Source organism: Pithys albifrons, chromosome 4 (genome assembly GCF_047495875.1).
Source record: "Pithys albifrons albifrons isolate INPA30051 chromosome 4, PitAlb_v1, whole genome shotgun sequence".
Taxonomy (NCBI): Eukaryota; Metazoa; Chordata; class Aves; order Passeriformes; family Thamnophilidae; genus Pithys; species Pithys albifrons.
Genome location: NC_092461.1, coordinates 25,347,218 through 25,362,130, shown reverse-complemented (window position 1 = coordinate 25,362,130; position 14,913 = coordinate 25,347,218). Strand labels below are relative to the sequence as shown.

The 14,913-nt window shown below is 40.7% G+C and overlaps 1 protein-coding gene across 1 annotated transcript in view; it reads left to right on the top strand.

Annotated features, from left to right (window-relative positions):
• DAP (death associated protein) overlaps positions 1 to 4,105 on the top strand; it is a 58,863-nt gene extending 54,758 nt beyond the window's left edge. Inside the window, exon 4 of the mRNA XM_071553695.1 lies at positions 1,281 to 4,105. Within this exon, the coding sequence (XP_071409796.1) occupies positions 1,281 to 1,400 (120 nt within the window). The 3' untranslated portion in view covers positions 1,401 to 4,105. The remainder of the gene's footprint in view (positions 1 to 1,280) is intronic.
• The last annotated feature ends 10,808 nt before the right edge of the window (positions 4,106 to 14,913 follow it).

Sequence of the window (14,913 nt, the reverse complement as noted above, 5' to 3'; positions counted from 1 at the left end):
AGAGCAAACTGATTCCATTTTCCTTAGCCCATAAGGAATGGGCACTCAGCAGCATCGGAGAGAGAAGGTAGAAAATGCCAAGTCTGAGAAGAGGAGATCTTTGAAAATTGGAAGCAACTTGGAGTAGAGAAAAAAATTGCAAAATATAGCAAGTTAACCCAGTGACTTTAAAAAAACCCAAACAAATTAGAATAGAAGATAAGATTTTGGAGTAGAATGAAATAGCATCAGGTGTGAAACAGAACATCAGAGACATCACCTTTGTACAACATCGCCCTGTGTAAGGTGGTTGCTCTGTGAGCTGATGGAATGCAGGATGTTCCTGGTTTGTATGTTTGTCCCAGTCTCTAAAGAGGGAAGCTGTCACTGAGCACCGACAGTATTTGTTTCCTGTTGCTTTTTGAAAGCATCATGGGTCTGACCCTAGAAATGGCAGGGGTAAATAGGTGACATAATGTTACACCTGAGCTGAGGCTGCCCAACAGCAGATTGTGAGAGCTAACACTAGAAGAGCTGGTTGAAAGAGCATGTTAAACTTCAAAGCCAGCCACCCCTAAGATTTGAGTCACATATAGTTTTAGATCCTGCCCTTCTTCCTACAGAACTGGCATTGCTCAGCCTGGAAAAGGGAAGGCTTTGGGATGGAGCTAGTCTATTACATGAGCATGTAGTGACTGCACACAGGAGAATGGATTCAGACTGAGAGAGAATAGGTTTAGATTGGGTATTGGAAAGAGTTCTTTATTGTGAGGGTGGTGAGGCACTGGAAGATGTTGCCCAGAGGAGGTGTGGATGCCCCATCCCTGGAAGTGTTCAAGCCAGGTTGGAGCAGCCCGATCTAGTGGAAGGTGCCCCTGCCCACAGCAGAGGAGTTGGAACTAGATGACCTTTAAGGTCCCTTCCAACCCAGGCCATTCTATGATTCTTACAGTAGGTTTTCTTGTGCATGTAGTTTTTCATGCTTCCTTAACTCAGTTTTAAAATAGTCTTCTCTTTCTAGTGGCTTTGTGAAAACCAAACAGGTCTGAAGATAGGAATGCTTGGGGGTTTTCTTTCCTTCGGTCACATTAAGATACTGTACTCTTGGGTGGTGTATGTAAGTGAAACAAGTGAAACTTGCAAGAGAGAAATGTTGAAGTTGGCTAAAAATTGAAATGGTAGGATGTGGGCAGGGGGACTTGGGTGTCTGCTTTTCACATTTTAAAAAAATTAGATCCCTTTAAACCAGAAAGCAGACTTCTAACATTTCTTAAATTTTTCCGTGTCTGTTCTTTGAACAGGGTGACAAAGACTTCCCTCCAGCTGCAGCTCAGGTGGCTCATCAGAAACCACATCCTTCTGTGGAAAAGCTTCCTCACCCACAGCATGTCAAACAGCACATTCATCAGCCTCGCAAATGAGCTGTCCATCAAGATCTCAGCCAAACTGCTGTCAGCGGATAAGTTTTCAAGAGAAGACAAAAAACCTTTAGGATTCACACTGTCAAATCAGTAAAATTGACCTCTGAAATAATATGCTGTTTCTTTAATTGTCAAGAGTTAATAAGAATGAAGACATTGTTCAGTTGTTATTCCAGATAGAAAATTCTGTTAAGTATTTGCTGATCAGGGGTGCTTTTTATAAGATTTTCTTACTGCCAAGAAAAAAATTTCAGTATGAATGATATGATTAGTGAGCTTAAAACTTGTACTTTTAGTTGTGGCATTGCAATAGCAGATTGTTAATGTAGTTTTATGTTTAGCCAATAAGGAAGAACAGCCCTTTGGTAGTGGTGCGTTTGCTGGAGGGCGTTTGTCGGGTGTGTTGAGACGGCAGTCAGTGGTTGTCTGGATCATGTAGAGCCCTTGTAGTCTTCAGTATCCTACATTGTTATAACCACAGCGACTCTGCCCTCTGAATTCAACTAGGAGGATGATAAAAGGGCTCCAAAACCTTCTCAAGTGGGCAGAGACCCAGCTGAATTTTCTTTACACCCCTTTGCACTCGCCCAGTCTGGCTGAGGTTTTTCTCTTTGGAGGTCTGTGGGTGTGAAGAGGAGGAAGAGAAGTCGGAATTAAAAGAACACTGCTACTGTAGGGAACTGATGTATGATCTTACGTGTCTCAGTGTGGGGCTGTATATTTGAGGTGATGATTTCTCAATTCCCTTAACAAGTTGAAGGATCCCAAGACCCTCCAGAATTGAATTTAAAGTAAACTGGTGAAAAATCTGTTTACTTTTTGATTTAGAATTTGAGAGCACCATTGGAAATTAAGAGATACCATTAGGAAATACGTTTATGACTCAACCTCTGTTGTGCATGATATTTTTTTGAGTCTTATTGCTCTGAAGGTCAGTTGTGATATGAGGGAGTAAAAAAAGTTATTTTTTAAAATAGAGTCATTATTTTAGTTTTGGCCACATAATTAAATCTTTTGATTGCTCAGCTCAGAGTTACTTAGTTCTGTAATTTTCCTTGTGTAACTCATCTCTATAAAAACCCAGGAAAATAATTTGTTTGACATTCTACCTATGTTTTTAAAGTGACCTTCTGTTTTTAACTGACTAGAAATACAATACAGCCTTTGGTACCCCCCAGGTTTATAACATTTCTAATGATGTTAAAAAAGTGGGAGCTGTGCTGCAATCATTCACCTGGCAAATCAGTGGAAGTTTGGGGTCACTTGGGGCTTTACTAGATCATTTATGTTTAAAACCGAATAATATAGAAAACCACTGAGGAGAGTTTAAAAAACATTATTTTTGAAAATTTCTGCAGATCAAATCTTTATTTCCTGAGTAGCTGATTTAAAACAACAGCAGTGAAATAATGGGAAATATGGCCCATTTGACAAGTGAAATAACTCACTTCATGTGTGTGAGAGGGACCTGACATTTCCATCTCTTCATAGGCTTGAAATGGAAATGATGTTTTGCAAATTATATGCATGGATATATTTATTCTACATCCAAGGCAGGATGTACAATCTGTAGATGCAGTCCTTAATTTCAATTTAATTACATAACCATACTTGCCTTAAGGAAGGAGTGTTGTTTATAAGAATAATTCTGTATTAGAATATGCATATTTTTAAAAAAAAGTTTTCTGTTTCTGATGTTGTTGCAGCAGAGGCCTTGTTTGTAGCTGCTTATGAGTGTACAAGTGATTCACACATGAGTAACTCATTCATAAGGGTAGCATTTGTTGAGCCTTGTGGAATATCTACACACGATAATTTGCTGGCAGGAATGTTGCAGATTCAGGACAGGAAGCGGTTGATGGTGCAGCCAGGAGCTGTCAGTGTCCTGCAGCAGCAATGAAGCAGATCATTGCAGTCTCTTGATGCTGGTACCTGCTGGCTTGAGAGTGAGCTTGGTGGGGTCAGCTCTGCCTCTTGTTGTGCCTACAACTTCAGTAGTGTCTAGGCCACAGTGTAGTCAATGGTGATGCAGTCAAAACAAGTAGAGTTTAGGTATGGTGGTGTTGACCAAAGGGAAGTGTCTTTCACGATGAGCTGGATCACTCTTGGCTCCATTGACTGCAGTGGAAAACTAAAGCTCAGTGTAGAAGCACAGGGTTAGGTGGGGCTGGGTACCTCTCCTCAGTGTCTTGTAAAGGCTGGCAGAAATGCTTCTGAAAGCAGCACCACATTTCTACTGTAATACTAAAAGTTATGAACATGAATACTTTTGAATTACAAACTATGGCTCCTGGTTGTTAATATAATATATACAGCATATATAGGCAATACCTGATTTTTATCTTTGATTACTTAGATAGATAAGTAAGTTTGTACAATGGAGTATGGCTGTTAAGCTAGCTTTAGTGGCTTTTAGAGTGAAGGAATTCCTATATGGTTAGAAAATGTCTCTGTACAAAAGCATATGTTGTATTGTTGGGAGGTTTCTGCCTTTATATATAGGTGTCCTTACCAAAGCATTACGTTGTCCAAAATAAAAAATCATAACTGGTGAACTGGATTTCCTACTGATGGTTATTGATACTTTTGAACTATGTTACAATGACACAGGAGATGTTCAGATGTTACCTTGAAATGACTGCAAAATAATTTTTCTGTAATTGTTGATGTGGCAATAATGCAACAATAAAGCATGAAGTTGTGTATTGTTGGGTTTTTTTCTGTAAGTACCATGTAAATCAGCAGGATGTGGCTCGGTGCAATTTATGGAATTTTATTACAGACTGCTGCACGACTAATCAACATTTTATAGATAGTTAAACTTGTTATGAAGTTTTATGACACAGTGGATGAGCTGTTTTGAAGAGTCCAGTCTCATGTAAAATAAAAAGTAGATGCTACCAGGAGTTGCTGTTTTCCACTATGAAATTGGAAATGGTAGCTCAATCTTTGTGAAGCCGTAGAATCTAAGTCTGGTAATAAATCAATATGGTAAAGGAAATCAAATTTAACATTTTCCATTGCTTTCCAAGATCTAATCTTCTTTCAGAAAAAAAGGTATTTTAATGGGAAGAGATGGCAAGATTTTCATAAAGCCACAGTTAACATTACATAATGCATGACACAAGTCATTCACAGAGGAATTTGGAGAAATTGCTGATTGTATATAATACAACAAATATATTGATAAAGTGCAGATATGATAGATTTACTGTCTCAGGACTATTGTAATGTTACATCTTTAAACTGCAGTCGCATCATCATAGTATTGTTTGGGTTGGGAAAGACCCTTAAGGTAATCAAATCCAATCATTAACCAAGCACTGCCATGTCCACCACTCAGCCATGTCCCCAAGTGCCACATCCATACATCGTATAAATCCAGGGATGGTGACCCCACCACTTCCCTGGGTAGCCTGCCCCAATGCTTGACAACCCTTTTGGTGAAGAAATTTTTCCTCATACTCAATTGAAACCTTCCCTGGTACAACTTAAGGGCATACTTTTATTATGACTTAGAAGAAGTGATTGGCTTCCATCTGGCTACAACCTCCTTTCAGGTAGTTGTAGAGAGTGATAGGGTCTCCTCTGAGCCTCTTTCTCATTCTACATTATTCAAAAGATGTCCCCTTTCTTTAAAAGTTTGGGAAAATACATGTATATTATGTCCGGCATGCTGTTGATTGTCTGTAGTTATTCCAAGTTCCATGGCCTTACTATCAGTAGTATTGGAAGTGTTACTATTTAATTCTAACGTCAGTAGTATGTTTTACCCTTTTGTCACCAGATGCCTTGAAACAGAAGTCTTGTACTTTTATCTGTGTTAGTGTGATCGTCACATGCTCTTGACTGTTTAATGAAGACATTCACAGTAGTGTTTCACACAAAGGTGAAGGGAATGAGTGGACACATGTTTTTATCCCTTTGGAATAACTTTATTCTGAATACTCGCCATCTTTGTGGAAGAGGGAGGTGTGGGCTTTATAAGCCACTTCTTATGTCCCCTTCAGATTTGGGTATATTAAGTTTAAAATGAGATTTAGGTCTAAGGTAATGCCTTAAGCTACTGGATTAATGCACATAATTGTATTTTAGAAAATGTAGGGATGTCAGGACGGGTGCAGTTACTTTTACAGCAGGAGGCAATGTTGCTGCTCAGATGCTGCAATGATGTAAAGAAGAAGACAAATCTCTGTTTTGGTCTAAATTCTTTGCACAGAAGCCTCTTCCCTCACAAGATAAAGACACTTAAATATAACTGGTTACAGTAACATCTGCTCTGTGAGGATGCAGTGATGTAAATCATAGTGACTGGAGGAGCCTCGATGAGACGAAGCTGAATCAAGTTACAGCAGCAGATGGGTAAAGTAAATCTGCATTGTAGCTGTAATATTTGGTAAGTGCTGTACATGATTGTATTATATAAAATAGTAAAGGTGATAGGAAGGTGGAAGTTTGTATTTTGTTTGTTGTGGTGTTCTTGGGTCTCCTTCAAGAGTCTGCATTTATTGATTTTCCTCATCCCCCATGAGAAAAGAGACTGCATCTACTGTATACCCTTTTCATAAAGGGGAAGCTCTAGTATTTACAAAGCCTGAGAGGAGAGGTGGAGTACATTGTATTTGACAAACACCTCATGAACAAAGCAATTTCTGTTGCAAAGACTGTTTCCCTTCCCATCAGAATGCTGATCTGAGGTGAGAAAAAAAGAGTATGATACCTTTTTCTGAGAGGGTAATTTTCAGTATTTGGAGCTCATGGGCATGCATGGATGCTGATGACTTTTTGTAAAATGCACTCCCAACACTGCCAGCAACAAAACTGAAATGCAGACACTAAAGCCATCGCAAGCATAGGTCTTGCAGGTGACCTTGAAAGAAGCCCTGTAATATAATCTCTGCTGTCCAGCTTACATTGAAGGTATTTTTAGAAAATGTGAGTGGCTGGCATTCTGTAGGTCACTCAAAGCTTTAGAAAAAGAAAAGCGTTAGTAATCTACAGTGATTTTAAGGATTATAAAAATTGGTTAGCTGTTAATGAGACGTGAGTTCACCATTGTCAGTAAGGACACATCGTGTTACCTTTGGTATATTCTTACATCGATGTGACTAAAGCTGGTTCAGCAAAATTTTTTTAACCCTTCTGGCTCAGGAACAAACGTCAAGTTACAAAGATGTATAAAACAACTTTTGCAAGCCGTTTGTCTCAGGTGTCACTGGATATCTGATACCTTGTTAAGATGGGTAGTAACATCACTTTCTTGCACATAGAGGAGTGAGTGCACTGGAAAGCTCGACAACTAACTTGGCTTCTCTCATAAAGCAGAAGTGGCTCTTGAAATGAAGAACAAAGGACTTGGTCAAAATGAAAATCAAAAGTTAGCCACTAATCTGCATACTGGTGGTGCCTGAAATGACAAATATCTTGTAAAGTTTCAGACATTACTGAAAACACAGGTATGTTCAATTCCTTTCTGAGTAAAATTTCACCAGCATGCCAGTGTCTGCATCTGAAGGAAGAGAAGGATCACCTTTCTCCTTGTTTTATGCTGACCTGTGAGCCTACTGTATTTAATTGAAAATTTTGCTTGGTATTTAAAAAAATAAAATTTAAAAATAAAAATTGAAAAAAGCCTTATTTCTAAAGCAGTAGTTCATTCCTTTAAAAAGCTGGAATTCAGAGCAGATTTTCACAGATGGAGCCCATGGACAGTGGCTCCTGATGCTGATTTGAGGTCAAGGAGTAAAGGGAGAGCCCACCAAGGTAGTTCAGGAGGGAGGGAGGTGTGAGCCTTCAGCTGCCAGGGCAGGCTCAGGACGTGGGGTACAGCAGTAGGGACAGTAATCCTGAAACAGCAGGACAAAGCAGACATATGGAACTGGGGTTTTTTCACCCCCCTCTGCTGTTCTGAAATCCATTAATGAACTGAAGTATTGTAGGAGCAGGGTCTGAGTGGAGTTCTGGTTCTCAGCTCCATGCTGCTCCTCCAAGCAGGTCCGTCCACAGTGGCAGGGTGGCTCTGCTGGGCTTGTAACAAGGTAGTGGGTATCTCTGAGGAAGCTAAAGGTCTTATAATTTTGTCTCTTGAAGACCAGCAGACTGGGGCACATGCTGGTGGAATGTTGCATGCTTCATTTTACTTTTTGATCTAAAAATCTGCAGTGAACCGGAACTGTGATTAAAGCAATTAACCCTTAAGTACTAAAAATAGATTAGCAAATGGATCAGCATAGAAGTGGATTCAGTTGTGCCCTGTAAAACTTGTTGGAAAATGATGAGAACAACAAAGCTATCATATTTTAGAACTATACTGACCATTTCTTATGCTACTCAGTGACCTCAATTCTCAGTGCCTGATTACATACTGAAAGGACAATTCTTTGATTTGTAAATCTACGTGTCCTTGAATCTTCTTGCATGGGAGAGGCCTTTGAATGAGGAAAATCTGCAAATGCAAACATATTTTAATAAATTGCTGGTTCTTCTAACCTACAAGGTTTATCATAAAGAAATACGTATTATCTCTCTTTGCTGCAAAAAGCAGCACTAGGTATATGTGCATGTAGGATGTGGAACTGAGATATATTCTAGTTGAACTGAGACCTAATAAATATTTGTGTGTATGTACCTACAAAGAGCTCAATCAATTTTAAAACCTAAGATGTAAGATTTTATTTTCTACCCCAGAGATGTTAAGCAATGGCAGATCATATTCTTTGGAACACAGAGTTTGACTGAACACTTATCCTTTTTGCAGTCAGCTTTTCACTGTGTTGCATCTGAGTTGCTAATAAAAAGGCCCACATTAGAAGCTAATTCCTTACCTAATTCCTTCCCTCTGGATAAAAGCTAATGAATAGCAAATGCAAGAATTCTCTTTTAGGGCCTGATTTATTACCCAGAACAAAATAAACATTAGCCCGCTGCTGATGTGACACTTGTGACAGCTGGAGGGGTTTGGAATGAAAGGCTGAAGCCTTAAATAAGCCTTTCAACTGAGCTTATTATGAGGATGTTGCTTAAACACCCAGCCTCGCTCTTCACTGCACCAAAAAGCTCCTACAACACCACACTGGAAATGTCATAGCATGACAGCACCATCATCCAACTGTTGCTAAGGTAAATATTTCTAGAAAGTATAGAGTGTGATTGGACTGTTACAATGACGCATTTGTTTCCCCCAGGGTCATATGTTTAGTTTGTTTACACACCCGGTTTTGTGCCTGGCTGTCAAGGTGTGCAGCCCTTGCCACTCTCTGATAGCTGGTCCTTCACAACAGGAATGACTGTTCAGTGGGTGCAGGTTTAAAGACAGACTCTTAAAAGGCAGAATCTATACATTAAATAGTATGGAAAGTTGTACCAGTGTCATGTAAGCAGACGTCTCGTGGGAGATCTAGGAATGCTACAAATGTAGGTTTCTCCAAGGCAAGTTATTTTCCATCCCCTGCAGGCCACCAGTCTTTCAGAGGATTTCTACTTTGTGTTTAGAGTCCTGTTAACTTCAGGGATACTCTCCAAGGAATTAAGGTAAATTCAAATTTATTTTGCAGGATTGTAGTGTCAAACTAGATATTTTACATGAGGTAGGTAGGGATCTCCAAATGTCTCTTCTCAAACACTGTAAAGCCTATCAACCTGAAAATGGGGGAGGAGAACACTTGGAGGCAGATCCTTTCCTTTTTGTGAGTTGTGTTTGTGAAGCTTTGCAGAGGAATGCCAGTGTTAGATGATTGTGTCCCATCTTCAGTTCTGCAGCTTGGTTGCTGCTAAGCCTGTTTTTTACCATTGATTTGTGGGCTTTTTGCTGACAAATGGATTATAAAGCCCTGGCTTCAGAGTGTGAAATGAAATTCATCATGCAAAATATGACCCCAGCCTGAGATTGTGTAGGCCCCATGATTTCAAAAATGGGAAACTGGAATTCGATAATGCTCTGTGGAAGAAGGAGCATCTGTGTGGTGCTCCCTGCTGGAACGGCATGTTTAGAAGAAAAGGTGGTATGAGTGAAAATGTGAGTTATTTTGAAAACAACAAAATGCTTCATAGTAAATTAGCTTTAGGGAGGAAAAATAACTATTACACAGGTGTACACGTGCATGTTAACATATATATGTTGTATAATTGTAAACTTGATTTTAATAATAGGGGGAAAATACGTTTATTTTGCAGCTCCTAATGAACAAGTGCTCCTTATTCAGCAGAAACAAATATAGGCCCTACAACAGCCCTTACTTGAGGTATGATAGAAACATTATATATAAACATATATTTTTAAAAATTATATATTTTGTTTATTTACAAAAGCAGTCCCAGGGTTACTCCTCTGCAGTTTCTCCTTTATTTATGTCTTGCTTTGCCTATAGTAAAGCAAGACTGCAAAGCAATTGGCGAGATGTCTGCTCAGCCTTCAGGTGCTATTGAAATGCTTTGAATAGTCAGATGAAAGCAGGAACTTCACTCTTGATTTACAGTCCTTTCTGTTCTGAAAATACAAATATTTCTGTGGCCGATATTATAGAGTGAAAATATTAAAGCACAGCACTTCAGGAAGCAATTCTAAATAGCTTTAGTGACCCAGCACTACTACTGTGAAAGGTGTCTAAATAAAGATGGCACCTCTGTGTCCATTATGAGCACTGCATTTTGATAGCTTAGCATTTGTACTCGAGGTAAAATGCTAGAGCCGATATAAATGGAGAACATTACTTTGATAGCATTATAGTTCTAATAGGTAATGTGAGCTACAAGGAATGAATATGAGCCCTGCATATTTTCAGCAATATTTGCTGGCATTAATAACAATAGAACTGAAGACTTTTTGCCTTTCATCAGCTGTGCAGCAGAAGCTTTTCAAGTGTAAAAGAAGAGGTGAACTTGGTTTTGTTTGCAAAATTAACAGAAATGCTTCTTAAGAAGAAATCTTCAATCCCTTTGCAGCTTGCTGACAGCATCTGCTGGAGTTGGCTGGAGCATCACTTCAACATGATCAATGCAGATTTAGGGGAGACTTTGTTTGGCTTCACAGCCCTTCCCGTCATCCACAACAAGGGAAGAAAGAAAGAGAGACAGAAAGATTCTGCAAAAACACCAGCTAAGGGGGAGGAGGAGGGACTTCACTTGTAAACAAAGCCTGTTGGATCTGGAATCACTCAAAGGCAGCAGTGCCAAACACAGGCCTGCCTCTGCTGGCATCTCACTTTCCAGTGCTGCCACTCTCAAGGACAACCTATTGTGCCACTTCATGGCCTGGCTCCTACATGTGCCTCACAAAGCCACAGATTAAATTTGGTGTGGTAACTGGTACTGTTCTGTGGTGGGCTAGACTGCTTAGAGGTGAAAACTCCTCCCAGTATGGGGAGGCATCTAAAAGCAGTGGCTGGGAGAGCATCCAAGGGAAGATACCTCAAGCTCACAGCTTTTCACTCCCTAAAGGTGCCACTGAATGCAAGAGTCAGTAGGCATTCTCTGGAGATTCACTGAAGGATGGTTTGGCAAATAAGCAGAATTTGGGGAAGATATTAACAAAAAATAGTGTTGTGATGCCATGGCAACTGGGCTGTTCTAACCTTGATATTTTGAGAGGGAAATGCTACAGCCTTCTTAGAAATGCCTTGGCAGTGTTGAGCATGGGGCTGGAAGGAGCAGAAATGAGACCTCTTAAGGAAGGTGCAATTCTTAAAAGGAGGGAATGCAGCTGATATAATTATGCACCTAGTGGCTTTCACTTGCCTGGGACCATTGTTTCTGTCAGCATCTTCTTTGCCCTTCCCTTCAGCTCTTGCAGAAGAGATTACTGCACTGGCTTTCAGTCTGGTGACTGCTGTCTCAAACTGCTCTCTGCTACTTCCCAAAACTCCTCACCATTGGAGCTGTGCTCCTTGAGGGGGCTTAGCATGCTCCTGGTGGTGCATTTGGTGCTGCTGACATCCCAGATGACAGCCCCCTGGAAAGGGGAAAAACAGTAACACTGAAAAGGCTTGGCTCAGGAACTTGCCCTGGAGTCGGATAAGCAGGAGAGTCTAGGCATGATAGACATCTCTACATCAGGGAAAAAAACCCAATTAGTTCCTCAAAGAGAAGAATTTTCAAGGCTGCCTTGGAGCAACAGCAAAGCCTAAAAGATGTTATGAAGTATCAGTGTTTGAGTGTTCTCAAGATCCTTTTGTATTAGAGGTGAGTCTCCTGGTGTTGTTCTCTCCCCGTCAGTTCTATGGAAGATGAAGTGCACAGCCTTGGGTCTCAGCCAGAGGCCCACATGGAAGACCAGAATATGATTTCTGTACCCTTCCTTGGTGAGGATCTCTGAGGTTTACAGCCCAGTGTTATTGATGTAGGAGTTTGGAGGGCCACTGCCAGGGCCAATTCGCAGTACGCTGCCTTGCCCGTTCTCTGGGGCCAGGCATCTCGGAGAGTCCCAGCATGTGAGGCGTTTGTGGTGACCAGCAGCATCCAACCTTCAGGCACTGCTCTTTAGGAGAGTCTGGGAAGGCTTGGTGCTGGTGAGCAGCTGATGGGAGAGAGGCCAACAAGAGGGTTTTGTTCTGGACCATGGGGTATGTTTTGAGTTTGTACCAGACATAAAATACGTGGAGTTACACACCACATTGTGACTGCATCTGCTGGTGATGCTTATGAGTAATCTAAGAAAAGCACACACTGAGTCCCTCAGTAAGCAGTGTTTACAACAATGCCTAGAGCATGGTGCTTAGAATACGGACTCAGATTTTAAGGGATTTGGATTTCTAGCCCATTTCAGTGAAACCTTTTGTTGCCTTTCATGGAAATTGATTGCTTACCAGTAAAATCCATGGAGTTTATTGTTACAATTTAATAGAGTTTGCCTGTGAAAACAGATGTGAAAAAAACCTTAAATGGCTACATGCACTGCCAGCATCCCAGCATTCACTGCCTGACTCAGTAGATATTTTCTCAAAGGAAAGTTGTGGATATAATTGAAATTAGCAGAAACACTTTGCAAGGAATCTTAGGAAAGTTATGAGTGGCTCCCAAAGAATTTCACAGGTGCAGACGTTGCTGCAGAGGTGTGGATGTAGCGTGGTGCTCAAGAATTCCTACTTAAACTCCTTCCCACTGCTATGGTTTTCCTGACACCATCCTGAAAATGTGACCAGTGTAACCAGTGTAGTGACACAGAGGTTTTCAGACTGCCTGAAAGTAGCTCAAAGGAAAAAAGAACTCTTTATGTGTCTTAACAGCATTGTTGGCTTCAAAGTCCAGTTAGCAGATGGCAGCATCATTACAACTGAAGCTGAAAGCAGGGTATAACATATTCAAGTTCATATCAAAATAAGGTATTTGCCTCCTATACTGATCACAGTATTAATTTTTATATTGGGTTAAATAACTTTATATAAATCAGATGAGAAAGTGCTGCGTTTCCACCAGCCTGTGACAGCACTTGGGCTTAGGTGGCTGGATCATCCCCAGTGCCCAGTTTATCACCACCTGCTTCATGCTTCCTCATGACTCTCTTGGTACCTAGAACAGTTTTACTATCCCATCCAAACATCAGCAGTCTCCACTGGATGAGTTCAAAGGAACTGAGACAAAGCTGATGCTTGAATCCTGCAGAGCCTGTTTAAAAAGCAGCCTTGCCCCAACTAGAAGTACTTGCTATTCTCCTAAAGCATTTATCAATGCACACTTAGAGCACCTTGCACTCATTTCATAAGCTTTATTATTGCATGGTTGGGTTGTGTTCGGTAATTGTGACATGATGAATATGCCTGCTCTGGCATGGAGAAGAGACCTTCAGCCCACAAGGGTTTCTTCACTCTTTCCTCGGTCTAGGAATCCAAAAGCTATTTTGAGTGGGTATAAATCCACAATTCTATAAGGAGACTCATGTCCATACATTAATGTGATTTTTAAATAACTCTGATTGGGGATGATCATTGTTAAATTAGATCTTGACTTTGTTTGACTTACTGGTGCTTCTGGCTTACTGCTGCTGCCTCTCCTGCTTCTTTTTGCCTGCCCTGAGTTCATTTAAATTCCTTCTACGTGTCATCCTCTGATGTGCCTTCTCTGCTGGCACAAGACTTTCAGAAGAGCCAGCTAATGGGAAATGGCAACACTGGGATTTAATGGCATTTAGACAGCACAGACCTGACTTTTACTTTCATAACTTCATAAATCTGTTAAATAGCCCACTGGAATCTTCAAAGGCTGTAACTCTTCAGAGAAGTAGGGCATGATGGTAGCATATAATGCAAAACTTTTTTAGTCTTGCATTTCTAGGCAAACCTTCCAGTGTACTTTTTTCTATACAGGAAATACTCATTTATCTTCAGAGATCACGTGGTGGGAAAAACAGACCAAAGAAGCATATATTTTTTCCCCATGGGTTTTGAAGGAGGATACTTTAATGCCATATATCTGTACTGTAGAGAATGCATGAATACCCTTGCCCTTCTTTGTCTTCAAAAGCTGTATGGGTTCAGCTGCTCTCCCATCCCAAACAGAGATCTGCTTTGTGGGTGTGTCTGGCCTCACCATCATTTGACATCTGAAGACTACCACTGGGATCACCTCAGGTTCCACTCTGCCCCTGCTGTCCAAAGTGCCTCTGCCATCTGTAAAGAGCTGTATGTAGTTTTCCAAGGCCAACAGATGACATGCTCTGTTTGCTTAACTGACATAGTTTTCATTATGTGGTTTTGTTTCTATGGATTTTCCTATCTGTCCTTTTCCCTTGTTACCAGATAACCAAGAGCTGACATTATTAATTAACCTGGGATTTTTAAAAAAACATTTTTCTTTAATTGAGGGGGAAACTGAGGCACATAGGAGGTAAGCAAGTCTGGCTGGAACAAGCCCTGCACTCAATCCAGCATGTGCCAACACAGAACAGCGGCAGCCTTGATGCTTCTGGAAATACCCAGATGGTGATCTTGGCTGTAACTTGTTTTCTTCCCTCCATGTTTTCTTTGGTCATGTCCTCCTGTGGTGGTGGTTTCCTTTTCTCCCATTCAACCACACATTCTCTTTATTTTGGTCATATCTGAGCTGACTGGTGTACAACACTCAGCTATTCACAATGGCCTCATTTTGTTGCTTTTTCAATTTACTAATTCTTGCCCTGCAGAAATGTGATTCACTCCTCTAAAACAGTGTAACAATATAACATATGTCCTGTGTCCTGGGATGTTTGGCTTAGGATGGAAAGAGTCAGAACTTTCCTACCATATTTTCAGATTGTATGCATTTTTTTTCTTTTACACATCTTGAAGCTGGGATTGGATTTTTTTTAGTGACTAATAGCTACAGTTTTGAATGTGATCTACACCTGGCAGTTGAAGAGCAAACCTGGAGCTCTTCAGGAAGGAAGGACAGGGGTCTCAAGACAAGACCCAAGCCTAGAGTCTGGGACGTGGGCTGTTTGTCTGCAGTACAAGGTTGGCTGGCTTCTGTACAAACTGTGTTCTGTAGGCGGCGGCCTTGGGAGACCTGCAGGCAGGGAATTACTATAATCCAGTCTGGATGTCAC